We start from the raw sequence: 21331 nt of genomic DNA, 5'->3' as shown, positions 1-21331 counted from the left end.
CCAGTAAAATTGTATTGTGTTTAACACATTTATCAACGTACATAAAAATGTTAATTATGTTTACTTAGTTCAGGGATGCAATTTTTTATAAAAAAGTGTAAATTTGTCATTCATTTGGAAAAGAATGAATTAATCTTATTCTAACAAATGAAGTAATAGTCTTGACTAAGAAAACTGTTTAAAATATTTGTAGTGTCAATGGTTTCTCACCAATCAAAATCTGCTAAATTATGAAGCTGCTGTTTATAGACCATTTACAAATAAGCTTATGATTAACATATCGTTAAAAATACACTGTTGTATACGAAAGCCTGAATGGTCCAGTGGTAGTAAGTTGGTTTGATTTTAATACTGGTGAGGGCAATTTTGTTTATCAAATTATTTTCTTGCTTTTAAAATTATTTTTAAACTGTTCTAAATGATAGTTTTGTTAGTAAATCTATTATGAAATTCTTCAAAAATATAAAAATCTGTCCACAAGTCCATTTACAATGATGAAAAGATAATGCATTATCCTTCATCTGTGCACGTGTCAAATGTCAGGTGATTGTTCCAAAAATAAAATCTCATAAAATAATGCAATTTCTTGAACAGCATGTGTGATTATTATCATGAAACAGCTATACGCATAAATTGCAGTTGTACTTTGTCGCATTAAAAAAAAAGTTTCCTGGTGAAAGTTAAAAAATCACAATATTTTGTGATGAACATTGAATTGCATTTTAAGACACGATATGTCTCCTGAACAATCTGAACAATGGTAATATGAAGGAAATGCACAGATTTTAATTGATAGGTGATTTTTAGCTCGACTATTATATATGAAATATATATAGTGGAGCTATCGATCCTACTCACCCCGGTGTCGGCGTTAGCATGAGCGTGCAAATGTTAAAGTTTGCGTACCACCCCAAATATTTCCTATGTCCCTTGACATATTGCTTTCATATTTTGCATACTTCTTTACCAACATGACCCCAATCTATAAACAAGAGCAGACAACTGTATCAAGCATTTTGACAGAATTATGGCCCCTTTTATACTTAGATAATTGAACATTTGGTTTAGTTTTGTGTTTTGGTCCATTTTACTCCTAAATTATCATAGCTTTTGCTTTTTAGACTTGGAAAACTCGCTAAATATCGTAAGGGGACTGTTCAGGGCAAGTTGCATAACTCTGGTTGGCTTTTTAACGGAATTATGGCCCTTTTTTGTCTTTGTAACTTTGAATATTTTGTTAAATTTTGTGTTTAGGTCCACTTTACTTCTAAAGAATCAATGATATGGCTTTCAAACTTCAAATACTTTCTTTCTATCATGATCTTACTGTACCTGGCAAGTTGAATTTGACCTTGACCTTTAAATGACCTTGACCCTCAAGGTCAAATTAATAAATTTTGATTAAATAGCTATAACTTCTTTATTTATGATCACATTTGATTCATACTTTGACAAAACAACACTTACCTGACATACCACAATGGACTCCACCCAAACCATCCCCCACGCTCCATCCCAGAATCCCCCCCCCCCCCCCCCCCCCAAAAAAAAAAAAAAAAAGAATTTTATTTTTTTCTTCTTTTTTTTTGAAAAATCATCTATTAAATGACCACACACCCACATTATACCCCCCTCTTCATGATGGCTTGCGTTATACTGTCGAGCACTCAAATATTTGAGCATGCTGTCCTCTGACAGCTCTTGTTTTAGTCACATGATTTCTTTTTGTGAACCATTTATTCAAAACTGAAATAAAGTAAGTAATTTAAATACACCTTTACCCCTTAGATATGTATTTTGACACGTTTGTAGTCCCTTAGAAAGTTACATTTAATTTAAGTCCTTTCTTACTAGATTCAAGTTTTAAAGGCTTCATTTACAATCTTTAGATACTGATGAGCAGAAAACAGCATAAAACCTGAACAGACTGCGAGTTACTCGCAGGCTGTTCTGGTTTTATGCTGTTTGCACATAGCCATATTCACTTTGCCTCTGAGTGGGAAAGGGTTAACCAATAAAAGTGTTTCCATTAAATTTTGACCTGGACTTACCATTCACCTTTCCCACCCTGTAACCAAGGATTAAGGTTCAGTCATATACCGGTACTAGAGTGCTCTGAGTTGTTTCTACCATATTTTAGTGTTGAATACTTCTAGTTCTTAGTGTAAATGTCAGCCTTCTTTACCTATCTGTACTCTTGAATGCTTTTAGAGTAGACAGTACTTACATGTAGATGCATGTAAATTTGTGTACTTAGCAAGTGCTTTTGTTTTAGTTTTGTTTTCTTATAAAATCTATAGTCTGATATTCAAAATGTATATCTTTACTCGCATGTATTGGTGCTGTATTGTATTTCTTGACTTGTACTTCGGATTCTTCGAACTACTTTTTATACGCCCGTTTTTCAAAACGGAACGTATTATAGTTTTACCCTTGGCGGGCAGGCGGCGTCCACAGCAGTCTCCGCTCTCTATTTCAAATAGTTTTCATCCCATCTTCACCAAACTTGGTCAGAAGTTGTATCTAGACAATATCTAGGACAAGTTTGAATATGGGTCATGCCGGGTCAAAAACAAGGTCACAAGGTCACCTAGTGCATTTCAAGGATTAAGCATGGTTTCCGCTTTCTAACTGAAGAAGTTTTCATCTGATCTTCACCAAATTTGGTCAGAGGTTGTATCTAGACAATATCTAGGTCAAGTTTGAATATGGGTCATGCCGGGTCAAAAACTAGGTCACGGGGTAACTAAGTGCATTTCAAGGATTTAGCATGGTGTCTGCTGTCTAATTGAAGTAGTTTTCATCCGATCTTCACCAAATTTGGTCAGAAGTTGTATCTAGACAATATCTAGGTCAAGTTCAAATATGGGTTGTACCGGGTCAAAAACTAGGTCACGGGGTCACCAAGTGCTTTTTATGGATTTAGCATGGTGTCCGCTCGATAATTGAAGTAGTTTTCATCCGATCTTCTCCAAATTTGGGTAGAAGTTGTGCCTAAATGATATCTAGTTCAAGTTAAAATATGGGTCATGCAGGGTCAAAAACTAGGCCACAAGGTCACTTAGTGCATTTTAAGCATTTAGCATTGTGTCCGCTCTCTAATTGAAGAAGTTTTTATCCGATCTTCACCAACTTTGGTCAAAAGTTGTGTGTACATGATATTTAGGTCAAGGTCAAATATGGGTCATGCAGGGTAAAAAACAAGGTCATGACGTTTATTAGTGCATTTCAAGCATTTAGCATGGTGTCCGCTCTCTAATTGAAGTAGTTTTCCTCTGATCTTCACCAAATTTGGTCAGAAGTTGTGTCTAGATGATGTCCAAAACCTTCGAACGTGCGTATCTTGTGACAGTTTGGCACTCTTGTTTACCAAATGAAGTTATTTAAAAATGTAACTTTTTGCTAAACTGTTTCTGTAAATTGATACACTTGAGCAAATTTCCAATTTAAAGATCATAATATTGTTTTGTAACTTTAATTTACTTGCATTGTTCTATCAACAGTCTGCACTAATTACGTAGAAAGTATCACATTTTCTATTTGCCTCAAATGTATCAATCAGCAACCATAGTTAAATTGAAGACACTGCAGTTACATTTGCCTGTATTGATCATTGTGAAGATCAACCTACGCACAGAGATTTGACTTATTCTGATAATAGCTTGATATAAAATATCTGCTGTTATAACCAACCACTTGATAATAGCAGGGCCACATGGTACTATAATGTTCCTCTTGTTATCTTTACTTTTTTTTATTAAGGTATTTTTTTTTTAAATTATGAACCAAAACTGAAAACATGTTCACTATTTTCAAAATATAGAAGAAAAGAGATACTACTATTCATAACATGATACTTAAAAAAATCCTTTAAGATCTGAAAGAATTTTCTTGTGATGGCAGTGGTTATTGCCAGTAGCCGTGGGTAGATAACAGCTGCGTGGAGTTTGGTGAAGCATAGGTTTCATTGCCTATACTGGTGTTAAATTTGCCTTGATTGGCCAATCTGAAGCGCTGGTTGCATTGACCACACTGCTATTAAATATGCCTTTATTGGTAAATCAGAAGTCAAGGTTGCATTGACCACACTGCTATTAAATATGCCTTTATTGGTAAATCCGAAGTCAAGGTTGCATTGACCCCAATGCTGTTACATATGCCTTTATTGATCAATCCAATCAAGGTTGCCTTGACCTCACTTCTGTTACATGTACCTTTATTGATCAATCCAAAGTCAAGGTCACATTGACCCCACTGCTGTTACAGAGTACAAGGACCACTTCCACTGGTTCCCCCACATGTGGAGGCATGAGCAGCCTCACAAGTTCACAGAGCAGGAGCTGGTACAGAGCATGAGTCTCAACTACCAGTTTGCAAAGGTAGGCTGTCCATAGTGCATCCAAATGTTATCACAAACTACAGTAATCCAACTTGGTTTTCATGGATTTTTGGCGTTCTTTTCAGTTTTTTTTATAAATATTAACGTTTCAATTGATTTGTGCCAATGAGTTGTGTTTGTTTCCTTTGTATTTTGTATGTTATGTTTAAAAGAAAGGAAATTTAAAGTCTGATGCAGTAGTTGCCATACCTATAATTGTAACCATATGAATCACAATTCAAGTATGAGGTGTGTAGCATTGGTGCATTTACACAGTAGGTCTCATGAATAGAGATTTTTATGTCCCCCACTATAGTAGTGGGGGACATATTGTTTTTGCCCTGTCTGTTGGTCTGTTGGTTGGTTGGTCTGTTGGTTTGCGCCAACTTTAACATTTGCAATAACTTTTGCAATATTGAAGATAGCAACTTGATATTTGGCATGCATATGTATCTCATGGAGCTGCACATTTTGAGTGGTGAAAGGTCAAGGTCATCCTTCAAGGTCAAAGGTCAAATATATGGGTCAAAATCGCTCATTTAATGTACACTTTTGCAATATTTCAATATTCAAGATAGCAACTTGATATTTGGCATGCATGTGTATCTCATGAAGCTGCACATTTTGAGTGGTGAAAGGTCAAGGTCAAGGTCATCCTTCAAGGTCAGAGGTCAAATATATGTGGCCAAAATCGCTCATTTGATGAGTACTTTTGCAATATTGAAGATAGCAACTTGATATTTGACATGCATGTGTATCTCATGGTGCTGCACATTTTGAGTGGTGAAAGGTCAAGGTCATCCTTCAAGGTCATCCTTCAAGGTCAAATATATTGGTCAAAATTGCTCATGTAATGTCACTTCTGCAATATTGAAGCTAGCAATTTTATATTTGACATGCATGTGTATCTTATGGAGCTTCACATTTTTAGTGGTGAAGGGTCAAGGTCAAGGTCATCCATCAAGGTCAAACGTCATATACGGGGACATAATGTTTCACAAACACATCTTGTTTCTATCATGAATTAATCACTGCTTTAGGAATTGGTAAGTCAGCCAATAAAATTGTGGAAGCAATATTAATAATAAATGCTGTTAATCTGAATTAATAAAGCAACTTATTAGATTAGCTTATTAATACCTATTGTTTTATAACGTATGAACTCATTTGATTTTCTAATTGTATTGATGTTTTAGAAACACAGAGTTATTGCAGGATTTACAACTAATCATTTGTATTCTGTATTTATGTTTAAGTTCATCATATTGTCACGTGAAACTTTTATATACATGTAAATTACAAAATTCACTAAAAATTACAGACTCAATTGTGCACTTTTAAACATTTCAATTAATTTAGATGTTTAAATGTTCAATTATGTATTTCATCTTTGATTTTTAAACATAAAGAGTATTTTTTCTTTTTTTTTCTTTGTGAACATTGTATAACAAAAATAAACATGCATGCAGCTGACATTTTCAAGCAGATACACTTTACTTATCAATTAAAAAATCACAAAAAATAAACGTATTCTCTTTGGCGCAATAAACTTTTTTTCTCCATTTAGGGAGTTTTGACTTTTATTGAGTGCATAGTTATAATGATCAGCTATTTCCACAAACAGGACCACAATCTCCCAATAGTGGACAACTATGCGGTGGCCCCTCACCACTCAGGCGTGTTCCCTGTTCACGACCCCGTGTATGTGGCGTGGAAGTCTATCTGGGACATCAAGGTCACCAGCACAGAGGAGTACCCCAGACTGCACCCTGGCTGGGGACGCAGGGGCTTCGTGCACAGGGGAATCATGGTCTCACCCTGCTTGAATTATTTGATCCCCATTCTGGGAAAACTGGGCTAAATGCATGAGCAAAAAGTGTTGCAAAGGCTTATAAGGGATGACACTTTCTGTCTAAACTGGACTTCCTGTAAACGCAAAAAAATAATAATTTCACATATGTGGAAAGTGTCCTCCCTGTCTGCACAGGCCAATCTGGGACAACACTACACGCACATGTATTAAGTCCAGTTTTAGTAAAAGGAGCCACATTTTTAGCTTGACCTGAGATGCATTCCGATGATATGGATATTTTATTGTTTTTTTCTTTATCATTGAATAGTTTGAGCTAAATTATTCACTTATTCATTGGTGTCGGTATTATGCTATGGTAAAAGTTTGCATTCATTTACTCCTTGTCTTCATAATTCTTCTTAAGAAATGAGGGTCTTAATTCTAACCTTTAGTTAAGCAGAACTATTCCCCTTTTGTTTGAAGAAAAAGGTTTAAGGTTTAAGGTTTGTTTGCAACAACAACATATCACTGTATCTTCTACAGCTATAGTGACACCTTGTTAACACTCTAGAAGTCCCATTTTTAGCACAATCTAAATGAAATTTAGTCAGAACACTTTTTTTAAAGACTTCTCGGTCGAGTTAGATATTTCTTCTGGTTGCAGGGGGGGTGGATAGGGGCAGTTTTACTTATAGTTTTCCTTATAGGCTATAGTGCAAACTTCTTGACACTATATTATTCACATTTATTGGCCTATCTTCATGAAACATGGTCAGAACATTTGTCCCTATGAAATCTGGGCTGAGATGGAAACTGGTTCATGTGAGCTCAAAAACTAGGTCACTTGGTAATATTAAATACAGCATCAGCTTGCACCTGTTCAAAATAGTCTAGTTCCCTTGTGTCTCAGGTGAGCCCCTTAGGGCCCATGGCCCTCTTGTTTTCTAGTTGATAACATTTAATGTTTCTAAGGTTAACATAAACCTCTTTAACTACATCGTATTGCTACACTCTATTGCTCGAACCCATGTATCTGCTCTTTTCCTTAAAGAAAGCACTCATATTGGACTATTGATATTTCTGACCATTACAAATCAGTGTTTGCATGTATCTGGCTTAGAATGTTTTTACCATGAATTAAATAAAGCGGAAGCATCTTCATCCATCAACCATCTTGTGATTGCAGGTACTCCCGCGGCAGACATGTGGTCTGTTCACTCACACAATATTCCTGAACAGTTATCCAGGTGGCTCGGAGAGGCTCGTGAAAAGCATTAAAGGGGGGGAACTCTTCAAGACCTTCCTATTCAATCCGGTAGGCAGTTTGATGCATGATTATAAATCATTAAACTCAAGTGAGGCGATATTGTGAGTGTGCCTTGCGCATTCCTTTGGTTATTTTGTGAAAAGTTTAACATTATTCTTAAAATGAACAAATATTTCAAATATTTATATAAATGTTGTAGTATGCAGAAATGTTGTAAGACTACAAATGATTGCCTCCTGTGACTTTTAAAGTAAAATATTTGGATTGTTTTTTTTAAAGCTTGCTTAAATACATGTTTTGATTTTATATATATGATCTGTTTTTGAAATATTTTAAATGTTATAAAAAATAGTGGGTGTTGTTTTAGTGTGTCTATATTTAGGGAGCATTTGTCAATTTGGCCTTTTAAAATATTTGATATAATATTAATAATTATGTTTATGACAACCAGATAAACATATACATGACCCATCTGTCCAACTACGGCAATGATCGACTGGCCCTGTACGCATTTGAGAGTGTGATCAAGTTTGTTCAGTGCTGGACCAACCTGAAGTTGTCACAGATCTCACCAATGGAGCTTGCCATGAAATACTTTGACATGTTTCCAGAGGAGAAAACACCATTGTGGAGGGTACATTGTCTATCCCCTGTCCCTTTGAAGCGAGTGATTTCTTTACAACATAAATTTTAAATCAAATTAAATTGTAGTTTATTAAATACTGCAGGGCTTTGGAAACCAATTGCCGGATAATCATGAACCAATGCATAATTAATGATTTCATTCATGAGACATATGGACATTAAAAAAAATTCCTCACATAAGATTGATGTGACTTTGATTAGGTTAACCAGAAAACTTTACTTCTGGTATAAGGATATGGACGTTCTCAGAGGCCCCATATGTGTAGTGTTATCCATGTCTCTTTTTCCAAGTTCAAAGTCATGTATGGTATGATTTAGCTTTTTCAGACTTACATTTTATTATTCATTTAGGAGTTATAAACAAGTCTTACCAGTACATTAAATGATCAGCATGTGTAGCTGATGTGTCATGCGCACAAGCTGGGTCCAAGGTAACACTGAGGAGTCAAAGGTCAAAACATTGGCATTGTAAAGGTTGTCTAGACGGCACATGTGCCATTCTCCATGCAATTTAATAATGAATTACCAGTGACATGTATTCACCATCTGCAGCGAACATGTATGCACAAGACCTTTGACTTTATCTCAAAGCCAAGGTCAAGATCATCTACACACCTTTGGGCATCATATTAATATTCCAGATTGCAACCTTACAATTCATCAAACTATGTAAACATTTCTTTCCTCGTTTGTTAACCATTTTTGCTAATGATGTAATGCATGCAAAGCCTGTTTCTCTATCTGAAAAGTAAAGGCCATACTTAGTTTAAAGCTGATAATATGAGCATAAAATAGCTTGTGCCGTCACCATTAAAACTTGCAGACATTGTTCCCTATGAAAGGAATTTAAGCATGTGTTATATTTAGATATTTATTATCATATATTAAAAAGTACAAAAGTTATACCCCTCTTTTGACTTAGACAAAATAATATAATGATTATTTGTATTCTTTGTATTCGCTATTACTATTAGCAAAATAATTTCACTGGAACTAAATTGTTCTGGTTTCTTTCCCCCATTACCAAGAAAAAGGATATGCAGAAATAACCTTTTTTTTCCATTGGTCCAGCAGTCTGTCTGCCCATCCATATTTCTGTCAACAAAAACTTGCCTGCATTGTTTCTTATGATATAAAGTTATGCTTGCAATTTTGTCATCCTATGTTTAAAATTACAAAAGTTATAGCCCTTTGTCAACTTAAACATTCCATAATATCTTGATTATTGATATGCACTACGTGATAAACAGCTTCTCTTAAACCTTTGCATGCTGGGAAATTTGTCGTCTGCTAAAATGTAGGCTGCTGAATTTATAAAATTAGCATTTTCTTCGATTTTTTTCAAAGAATATTATCAGAATAGCAAACAGTTTGGATCCTGATGAGGTCCACGTTCTGTGGCGTCTCATCTGGATCCAAACTGTTTGCAAAGGCCTTCAAAATTCGGTTCCTGCACTGAAAGGGTTAAACCACATGGCCCACATGTGTTGTATTTGTAAGTAATGTTGTATAGTAGTCCTTTGCAAAGTTTTCTCAGATTATGCACCTGGAGTTTAAATTGGATAAATCCTGGATGTCACAGGGTCACTTTTGACTTATATAGGCCAATTAGTTTAAAATATTTTTCGATGAAAACCGCAAGGATGACTTTATAGAATGTTAAATTGTTTTGTTGTCTTTAAAACTAATATTTAAATCGTGCTCATAGTGGTTAAAAAATGGTCACATCCTAGGGGGCCAAGATGTATATAGTCTAATTTAAATAAGACTAAAAATCTTTTTATCTGAAAATCTGTTACTCTACAAAGTTTTTTTCAAACCATGCATCTTTGGTCAAAATGGGACAGGTCAGATTACTTGCTACTTTGGTTATATGAACTTGCTACATATAACACTATGTGACTTTGAGTGTTTTTTTCGTCACTACATGTATTATGACAATGTCTTCTTCAACCAGAAAATGTTTTTTTAGTAGTCCTGTTTTAAATTTTAGTTGTCCATATGGACATGGTTGCTGGTTAATTTACAGTAATCATTTAGAAATATGTGATAGTTACAATTCCTGTTTATGTTCAGAACCCCTGTGACTATGAGAAACACATGGAGATCTGGTCAGCCAACAAGACTTGTGATCGCTTACCACACTTCCTGGTGGTTGGACCTCAGAAAACTGGTATGTGGTCACAAATAAAGTGACCTCCCCAAATCACAAGATTATAGACAAGGAATACATTTGTTTTGGTACCTTTTAATGCTAAAATAAATAATCAATTCGTTTACAGAATAAAAAGGGAAGCTAGTCAAATTTGGTGTAGTTAGATTCTTATTAATGTCACGTTTGTAATGCATTCAAAGCAATTAAAAGTTCTGTCTTTCATGACAAGCTATGATGCATGTAATGTGAAAAAGATTCTGAAACTCATCTGAATAAATTGCTGCGCTGGATCAGCCTGCTCAGTCTGCAATGGCTGATCAGGAAGGATGCTTTCAAGATCAGTTGTATTATATGATTCATCAATGACGTGTTATGTTAAAGAAAGTCTTTTCTAATGGTTAATCCACTGTGGACAGAAAGAGCTATCCCTGATCATCCAAGTGAGCTGACAGCACAGGCTAGTCCAGAGCAACACTTTTATGCATATTTAACAATCACAAACAATCACAAGTCCCAACATTTCATATTTTCTCCAAAGGTACAACTGCCCTGTATACATTCCTGGCCATGCACCCTTCGATCCATAGCAATAGGAACAGCCATGACACTTTTGAAGAGGTCCAGTTCTTCAATGGAAACAACTACCTTAATGGAATAGACTGGTATGGGGTAAACACAAATACTAGTATTCTATTTGTTAAATTGTTTACCATGTTTTCAATATAGCAGTGTTAGAAACGAATATTTTGGCCTAGATTGTGTATTCCCATACATATAATACTTTTTGTGCAGAGGACATAAGAGTTTTCTCAGATAGCATAGAACAACACATTTAAGGGGCCATTGGCTAGTGGGTAGCTGCTTATTTCTATCCTTTTGAAGGCTGTCAATCAGCCTCAAGGTCAAGGTCGCATTTTAGGGTCAGAGGTATCACTTCAGGGGATATTGCCTTGTTCAAAATTATATGTAGATATGCTACATAATACTTATAGTGAAGTACTGTTTAAAAAAATATGGAATGCAGTGTATGAATTAAACATTTCACAATCTATTATTTTTTTGTGAACCTAAGAATTTATATTTTTATTAAATAAAAAGGACACTTAAATAGTTGACAAAAGCAGTTAATTTAAATGTACTATAGTTGATATATGATGCATCCTTTTCTAGGTACATGGACTTTTTCCCCATCCCCCAAGAGAATGAATCCCTGTTTGAGAAGAGTGCCACCTACTTTGACAACATGCTGGTCCCTGAACGTGTGCATGCCCTGCTTCCACGCGCAAAGATCATCTGTATTCTCATCAGTCCCTCAAAAAGGGCTTACTCCTGGTATCAGGTAAGAATGTGGTATACTTTTAAATGGGTCATGCTCTGTGAAAAAGAGGGTTAATGCATGTGCCTAAAGTGTCGTCTCAAATTAGCCTGTGCAATTAAAACAGGCTAATCAGGGACAACACTTTCCACTTTTATAATATTTTTTGTTTTAAGAAAGTCTCTTTTTAGCAAAAATCAAGTTTTTGCATAAACTGTCGTCCCTGATTTGCCTGAGCAGACTGCACAGGCTAATCTTGGATGGAACTTTACACACATGCATTTAACCCCCTTTTCACAGAGGACGGTCCTCATACATAAAAAGGGCATATTAATGGCTATTACGCTATTGATGAAAGTACAGTCAAGCATGAATTCAGCGGTCAGTCAAGGGAAATGATCAAAGTGACCGTTGTCCACAGGTGACCGTTGAATTCGGATCACAATTTTAAGAAGGTTGGTCAGTTGGTAGTATTACTATGTCATTACCCCACCCAGTCGTTTGCATACAGTGTAAAACAAATGATCATTGCATTAACAAAGCATAATAACAGCATTAACTTATGCGTGTACATTGAATAATAGAGAATAATATCTTTTAGATTGATTTAATTTCATTTTGTTAAATTAAACAATGACTTTATCAACGCTGGTATAATTGTTTACTCATGCATCTCATTCATTCAGTAAATAAAGCTTGTCACGTTCATTTGACGTCACGTCCGTTAAAGTCTAAAAAGCGGATTCGGTGTCATAAACCGATAGTACAGTGTAATTCTACCGTTCTAATTCAAAGATATAGCGGTCATTTAATTTAGCGATAATTACTTTCAACAAGTCATAAACTCTGATATATTTCTTTTGAAGATACCCCCACAATTATCCCCTGAAAAGAAACCTTCTCAACACCTTATAATTTGTTTACTCGCAGCGGGCCGCTTTTATAATATCATAGACAATTACCGCTTTCAGACGCTTTAAACGCAAAATAGACGGACATATAATGTGCTGTGTTTTTAATTTTCGCGACTCGAGACGACTGACGCATGACCGTTGATTTCAGGTCAAACATGAATTTCGGAGTGGAATATAGTGGCCGTTATGGTCAGGTGGCCGTTAAATTCAAGTGTAATATAGAGTGTTTTTCGTCGGGGGGATTCCAGACTGACCGTTGTCTGCAGGTGACTGGTAAATTCAGGTGGCCGTTAGGTCAGTTTCGACTGTACTGTAGTGGAGTAAAAGTCTCGTTGTGAGCAATTTTTCTAGGTGGGAGTTTTAATACTATTGCTTGAGGTGAGTATCCAAAAATATGTTTGGCTGTTGTATATAATTATGTATATATATTTTTTGATTTCATCAAAATGCCATTGATAATAAAATAATATAAGGATTAAAAGAGGGAATATGCATTGTTTTAATATGCATTGATATTTAAAGGATATGTGGTGCATAATGCCCTTTAATGCCACCATAAGTCACAATTGTCACTGGCAGCTATACATTAGAAAATGATTTGCAGAAGAAACATTGTTCTCTTTTATTGGGATGTAAGTTCAATTTAGCATTTATTTTCAAAATTGAAAACAATGTGGCTCACATTTACTAGTATTCTACAGAACATTTTGAATCAGAAATTATTTTGTGACCAGGAATTTATTGTAACATACTGGTAACTTAATTAGATGTACCTTGATTTAATATAAAATTTCTGTTTTGTTCATATTTGTGCAAAATCACTATATTTGTTGATTTGAACCTTACTGTTGTAAAGGTATTGAACTGTGATAACCCTGTCCAGTTTTAACCATAACAATCTTGTACCATATATTTACATCCAGCACATGAGAGCTCACAAAGACCCAGTGGCCCTCAACTACACTTTCCAAGACCTGATTACGGCTCCTGATACAGCCCCTCGGGAGGTGAGGACCCTCAGAAATCGCTGCCTGAACCCTGGGGAATACTATGAGCACTTAGACAGGTGGCTGGAATACTTCTCCTCTAAACAGGTGGGTACTTTTAAACTCTGGTAGGACTCTAATAGTAAATTGATTCACTACTAAAAACCTTTATCTACAATGTACTGTGAAACCATTTATTTTCGTCAGCACGAAATTTCGTCCTTTTAAAAAAAAAAATGACTATTTCGTCAGCACTTAAATTCGTCCATTTCTGGTTTTGAAAAAAAAAGCGTCCGATTTGTTTGTAATGTTTGTAATACATGTAATACGCGGTTGCGAAAAAATCGTGCTGGGGAAAGAGCGGTGACACTTGGTAGTCACTTGCAGGAGGTGGGCCTTGTTTGGCATATGCCAATTAACAAGTCTGTTATTTCAGGTGATAGTAACTGTCCCTTATTATATTATGTCATTGACACGTTCTTTGTTATGATTAGCGGATAAGTGGGACTGAATAACCGTTAACGAGTGTTTTAAACAAACAACAAGTACAAAAATAGTAGATGCAGTTAAAACCAAACAACCAAACACAAATCAATATGTTCTTTATTAATTTGTAATAAAAGCGCAGAATATATTTCAGTCAGGTGTTGATCACACATCGTCATATTTTAATTGCGTTTAATAGTATTGTCTTTAATCCGGATTCGCCGCGTGTTGGCTGTATAATCTGCAACACCCCTGAAAAACACAATACACACAATGGGTAATAAAGTTGTTAACAATTAGCGCTAATCAACACTATTCTACCTAAACCAAGTTGACGCATTCTATACAGCCTTATTGCATTCGCGTTTTACAGGAAATGCAATTTTTTTTTTTTGGCATAATTTTTCTACCCACAATTTTCGTACACATTTTTTTTCTTACCCATAATTTTCTTACCCACATACACAATTGTGGTGATGTAGATAAACTTAAATTGATGCTTTTTATATCCATCCTTTTCAAAAGCATTGTCACACCAGTACTGTCAGTACTTCGATTATATATAAACTTTTTTACAGAGTTCCAAAAAACAAACACCAAAGCAAACATGCAAAAACTGTTCCATCATTTTAATGTCCTTTTGTCAAAAGGCTATTGCATTCAAACTTGGTACACTTACTGACTATCATGAGGGAACTGGGCAGGCAAAGTTAGATAACTCTGGCGTGCATTTTGACAGAATTATGTGCCCTTTTTATACTTAGAAAATTGAAAATTTGGTTAAGTTTTGTGTTTAGGTCCATTTTATTCCTTAAGTATCAAAGCTATTGCTTTCATACTTGCAACACTTACTAACTATCATAGGGGGACTGTGCAGGCAAAGTTATGTAACTCTGACTGGCATTTTGACAGAATTATGTGCCCTTTTTATACTTAAAAAATTGAAAATTTGGTTAAGTTTTGTGTTTAGGTCCACTTTTTTCCTAAAGTATCAAAGCTATTGCTTTCATACTTGCAACACTTACTAACTATCATAAGGGGACTGTGCAGGCAAAGTTATGTAACTCTGACTGGCATTTTGACAGAATTATGGGCCCTTTATACTTAGAAAATTGAAAATTTGGTTAAGTTTGTGTTTTGGCCACTTTTACTCCTAAAGTTTCATAGATATTGCTTTCATTCGCAAACTATCATAAGGGGACAGTACAGGACAAGTTGCATAACTCTGGTTGTCATGTTGACGGAATTATGGCCCTTTTTTGACTTAGTAACTTTGAATATATGGTTAAATTTTGTGTTTAGATCCACTTTACTTCTAAAGTATCAAGGCTATTGCTTTCAAACTTCAAATACTTTCATGCTATCATGAGGGTACTGTACCTGGCAAGTTGAATTTTACCTTGACCTTTGAATGACTTTGACCCTCAAGGTCAAATTATTAAATTTTGCTAAAATTGTCATGACTTCTTTATTTCTGATCAGATTTGATTGATACTTTGACAAAACAACTCTTACCTGACATACCACAATAGACTCCACCATTTTTTGAAAGATCATCTGATAAATGACCACACCCTCACACTATACAATTTATATCTAATAACTGCAAGTATGTAACAGCCAAAACAGCATAAAAACAAAGATTTAAGATAGATTCTATGGATTAATTGACTTTTAATAGTAGATAAAGGTAAACTGGAATCTGTATGGACGTCTGTCCATGACGTCTGTCCATAGTCAAAACTTGTTCAGAGAAGTTCTATGAACATTTTAATGTACAACATTCAAACTTGTGTGTATGTGCTCAATGATATGAAGTAGTGAATATGCGAGTTTCATTATCCTATGTTAAAAATATATCAAATTCAGCTCCTTCTAACTTCAAATTTGTATAACATAATTATTATGAATAAAGACATTATGAGTGTAATAAGTATTATAATTAATTTATAATGCTTTTATTTCTTCACAGATCCATATCATCGATGGTGAAAGTTTGAAGGACGACCCTATTGAAGTAATGGACAACGTTCAAAAGTTTATTGGCGTTCAAAATTATCTGAACTATTCCACTGTGTTAAGGTAACATTTTTCCAATACAGAAGGTTTCTTCATTTAAATAAAATTGTATATTTAAAAGGATTTCGGCTAAACAAACAATTGTCTTTAAAATCAAAGCTCATGTTCAGAAAGTATTCCTAAATGATGTGTCAAAAATGCATTGAATGACCACATCAGTCACTGGTTAAACCACTGTGGTGTATCAGCATTTACTTTATTTAAGATTCCATTCTTACCAAGCGCTTTAAAACATAGAACTGCACAGCATCAGCCATGCCCTTTTCATATAAATATACAACTTAGCATTCATAAAGAATATTCCATAGTTCTTATATAAGGAATTTTATTCCCTTGACAATAGCTTTGAGATTCCAAACTGTCACGAGTACGTTTATACAATACCCAGCAATGGTACTGTGGAATCGCTTATATTCACAAAGGTCTGATTTTCACTTGTTTCCCACTCCAACCATTGCGCAAATTTATGATCATCACAAATATTTACAGATTTTACGATTTAACAGGTTGCCATGGTACATGTTGCCAATCCTTGTAAAGGAATTCGTTAAAAGGTTTCAAAATATCCGTCTTTTTCAATCTTAAATTAATTAAGTGTTATCTACATATTTTAAAATGTCTTATTGTTTGTGGTCAGTCATCATTATAATGTCATCAACTGAAGACTGATGTATAATGGGTTCTTATTGAAACTAATCAGGTGTTAATGGATTGATTCAACAGTAGTATATGCTATACCACAAAAAAAACTGTCATTTGCAAATAAACAATCACTTATTTGTTGACAGATTCGATTCCAAGAAAGGGTTCTTCTGTCAAATGCTGTCCACGTCAAAAAATAAATGTCTGGGCAGCAGTAAAGGGAGAGTATACCCGTCCATGGATGAAGAAACCGAGAAATATCTTCAAACCTATTACTTCAAGCACAACACACAGCTTGTACAACTTCTCGAGAAGTTGAAGATTAGCATTCCTAAATGGTTGAAACAGGAAACAAAATTCAGTTGATGAATTTTTTTTAAAAGTATTTATGATGTGGTCTCATTTTCATTTGTACATATCTAATCTCAATGTTATTTATATAGTATATTGTTTTTCAGTTATGAAATGTTTATTCAATGTTGTTTTAAGGGTATGAATTGGTTATACATTAAATTTTACTGTAAAATTGACCGATATAAGTTTAAAATGTAGTACTGGAGTTGCAGATGAGACCAATTTAACTGATATATATATTTAGCTCTTCTGAGCACAACTTGCTCATAGGAAACAGTGGTGTCCGTTGTCTGATAGTGTTTTATGTGAAGGAGTCATGTGCATCAGTCAGTATTTTCTTCAAGCAACATAAGAGATGTTTGGCATAATTTAAATTAATGAAACAATTCAAGAATGTTCCTTTCCTGAGGAATTTTGCATTGGTGGCTCATTATCAAAATTGTTTGAATGGTTTCTGTTAGTTGATTAACTAGGTCATGGAATAAAAAGGGGTTTTTACATATGAAAACTTGAAAAAGGATTTTCGGGAAAACGCATGGCTCAAAGGTAATATATTTGTTATGTAATCATATTGTGGCCCTCTGCATAGATTGTGCAAATTATGCCCATTTGGTAAAAACTGGCCTTGCTCCAAAGGTCACCAGTTTAACATAGAATTATATTGTAAAATCATTTGACAATTATCTTGTCTGAACTTGAAGGCTTCAGACTCTCATATTTGGTATGTTGCATCTTCTAGAGGTCTCCTGCGAAGTTTGTTTACATTCTTCTACAGGGACCAAAAGTTATTTCGCCCAGGAGGTCACCAATTTTATATTGACTTAATTGGAAAAACCTTTAAAGATGGTATTGTCTGACACTGCAAAGCCCACGGATTTCATATTCGGTATATTTTGTATTTAGGGTCATCTATTGATCCTCTTTATAGTATGGTCAAATTATGCCCCTTAGGTTGAAAGTGGTCTTACCCTGGGGTTGGGATGGTTACCAGTTTGTTTTTTGCTATTATGGACAAAAAAATTAAATCTTAGTTTTTGAAACTGCAAAGCCCATTCAGTACTTTCATATTTGGTATGTATTACCATCTAATGGTCTTAAACAAAGTTTGTTAAAATCATGCCCCTTTGGTCAAATCTGACCCAGGGGTCTCATTTTTAGCTCATCTATTTTTTGAAAAAAAATTATGAGCTATTGTCATCACCTTGGCGTCGGCGTCTGCGTCGGCGTCGGCGTCCGGTTATGTTTTGCGTTTAGGTCCACTTTTCTCAGAAAGTATCAATGCTATTGCATTCAAACTTGGTACACTTACTTACTATCATGAGGGGACTGGGCAGGCAAAGTTAGATAACTCTGGCGTGCATTTTGACTGAATTATGTGCCCTTTTATACTTAGAAAATTGAAAATTTTGGTTAAGTTTTGCGTTTAGGTCCACTTTTTTCAGAAAGTATCTATGCTATTGCATTCAAACTTGGTACACTTACTTACTATCATGAGGGGACTGGGCAGGCAAAGTTAGATAACTCTGGCGTGCATTTTGACAGAATTATGTGCCCTTTTTATACTTAGAAAATTGAAAATTTTGGTTAAGTTTTGTGTTTAGGTCCATTTTATTCCTTAAGTATCAAAGCTATTGCTTTCATACTCGCAACACTTACTAACTATCATAAGGGGACTGTGCAGGCAAAGTAATGTAACTCTGACTGGCATTTTGACAGAATTATGTGCCCTTTTTATACTTAGAAAATTGAAAATTTGGGTAAGTTTTGTGTTAAGGTCCACTTTATTCCTACAGTATCAAAGCTATTGCTTTCATACTTGCAACACTTACTAACTATCATAAGGGGACTGTGCAGGCAAAGTTATGTAACTCTGACTGGCATTTTGACAGAATTATGGGCCCTTTATACTTAGAAAATTGAAAATTTTGTTAAGTTTTGTGTTTTAGTCCACTTTACCCCTTAATTATCATAGATATTGCTTTCATACTTGGAACACTCGCAAACTATCATAAGGGTACAGTAAAAGGACAAGTTGCATAACTCTGGATGTCATTTTTATGGAATTATGGCCCTTTTTTGACTTAGTAACTTTGAATATATGGTTAAATTTTGTGTTTCGATCCACTTTACTTCTTAAGTATCAAGGCTATTGCTTTCAAACTTCAAAAACTTGCATGCTATCATGAGGTTACTGTACCTGGCAAGTTGAATTTTACCTTGACCTTTGAATGACCTTGACTCTCAAGGTCAAATTATTAAATTTAACTAAAATTGCCATAACTTCTTAATTTATGATTAGATTTGATTGATACTTTGACAAAACTACTCTTACCTGACATACCACAATAGACTCCACCCAAACCATCCCCCGTGACCCCCCTCCCCCCCCCCACCCCCCCTTCCCCCACCCGAATCCCCCCCCCCCCAATATTTTTTTTTTTTTTTTTTTTTTAAGATCATCTCACAAATTACCACCACACCCTCACACTATACCCCCCCACCTCAACCCCCCCCCCCCCCAATTATTTTTTTGAAACGGTTAAAAACACAAATATTTATTTTTATTATTTTATGTTTGAAATACTGTCCAACCATCGCACCAAAGAATCCCCCCCCCCCCCCCCCCCCGATTTTTTTTTTGCATTTTTTTCGCATTTTTGGAATATAATGTAATAAATGTCCACACCCCCACACTATACACCCCTCTTCACTCCACCCCTCCCGCCTTTGTGATTGAAAATGAGAGTCCCTTCACCTTTAAAAAGAAAATAGACGAGCGGTCTGCACCCGCAAGGCGGTGCTCTTGTTAATATTCACATAAATTTAAATATCTTCTCTGCAAAAAGAAAGCACAGAGATTTGATGTTTAGTATGTAGTTTCAGATGGTGGTCTTCTACACAGTTTCTTTTGAGGTTTTAAACTGGGCATGCCCTAAGTGTCACATTAAAGATATTATTCTCTTAAAGGTCAAGGCCCACAGGTGGAATACTGTTTATGCTAATAAATGCTCACTCCACTGCACTGAAAATGAAATGTATCAGTGAACATAATAGCTCTCCTCATTTCTTGTCTCCCAAGGGCGAAGTGAGCAGTGAATAATTTATGTTTTACTTGACCGTACATATTTACATTACAGTATTTCACATACAGGTAACTTGTGAGGAATTTAATTGAAATAAGACTCTGTAAATATAGGATCTGGCACGAGTTGTCACATCATACCATATTTTATGAAACGAGTTCAGGAATTTTGTTAGTAAGCGAGCCTTAGGCGAGCTAACTAACAAATTTCCTGGATGAGTTTAATAAAATATGGTATGATATGACAAAGAGTGTCAGATCTATTTTATCACATGCTTTTAAATGAGCAAATTTAATAAATATTCACGCAAACATAATGATAAATCACGAATGTTGTTTACATTTCGTGACGTCATTTGACATTGCAATGTCATTTCAGCAAAATAACAAAATGCGATTGGTCAATAAACGAAAACTAAGCCAATGAAAATGCTTAAAAATGGTGTATTACACATGTGTAATATAAAAAAATATGTAATGGTTGTATTACATGGGAAACGGGGTATAGCATGTGATAAATTCATGTATTAATTTTGATATATATAAACTCAAATAAATAGCTGATTTTGATTGTTAAATCCATGGTTTCAGTTGCAAATGTAAAATTCATGATTTGAAATTATTTCACGCGGGATGTATAAAATGGGGATTTGTATGGGTCATTCAAATTGCAGAACATAGTGTTTATTAATAGGACTTAATTACATTGTTCTTGTTTAATTGGTAAGCGACATGAGTCTATCAATTCGGTGTTGTTGTCATTTTTATGTCCCCCCCTATAGTAGTGGGAGACATATTGTTTTTGCCCTGTCTGTTGGTTGGTCTGTTGGTTGGTTGGTCTGTTGGTTGGTTTGCGCCAACTTTAACATTTTGCAATAACTTTTGCTAAATTGAATATAGCAATTTGATAATTGGCATGCATGTGTATCTCATGGAGCTGAACATTTTGAGTGGTGAAAGGTCAAGGTCATCCTTCAAGGTCAGAGGTCAAATATATGTGGCCAAAATCGCTCATTTTATGAATACTTTTGCAATATTGAAGATAGCAACTTGATATTTGGCATGCATGTGTATCTCATGGAGCTGCACATTTTGAGTGGTGAAAGGTCAAGGTCAAGGTCATCCTTCAAGGTCAGAGGTCAAATATATGTGGCCCAAATCGCTTATTTTATGAATACTTTTGCAATATTAAAGATAGCAAATTGATATCTGGCATGCATGTGTAACTTATGGAGC

The 21331-nt window shown here is 35.1% G+C and overlaps 1 protein-coding gene across 1 annotated transcript in view; it reads left to right on the top strand.

The window, feature by feature from the left end:
• LOC127868750 (bifunctional heparan sulfate N-deacetylase/N-sulfotransferase-like) overlaps positions 1-19153 on the top strand; it is a 33698-nt gene extending 14545 nt beyond the window's left edge. The window contains exons 4-13 of the mRNA XM_052410773.1: positions 4267-4379; positions 6003-6188; positions 7357-7485; positions 7889-8071; positions 10159-10255; positions 10776-10899; positions 11408-11576; positions 13390-13560; positions 15911-16020; positions 16806-19153. Coding sequence (XP_052266733.1) covers positions 4267-4379; positions 6003-6188; positions 7357-7485; positions 7889-8071; positions 10159-10255; positions 10776-10899; positions 11408-11576; positions 13390-13560; positions 15911-16020; positions 16806-17025 — 1502 coding nt within the window. The 3' untranslated portion in view covers positions 17026-19153. The remainder of the gene's footprint in view (positions 1-4266; positions 4380-6002; positions 6189-7356; positions 7486-7888; positions 8072-10158; positions 10256-10775; positions 10900-11407; positions 11577-13389; positions 13561-15910; positions 16021-16805) is intronic.
• Positions 19154-21331: the final 2178 nt, after the last annotated feature.

The sequence above is a fragment of the Dreissena polymorpha genome, chromosome 2, assembly GCF_020536995.1.
Source record: "Dreissena polymorpha isolate Duluth1 chromosome 2, UMN_Dpol_1.0, whole genome shotgun sequence".
NCBI classification, from domain to species: domain Eukaryota; kingdom Metazoa; phylum Mollusca; class Bivalvia; order Myida; family Dreissenidae; genus Dreissena; species Dreissena polymorpha.
This window is presented reverse-complemented; position numbering and strand designations above follow the sequence as displayed.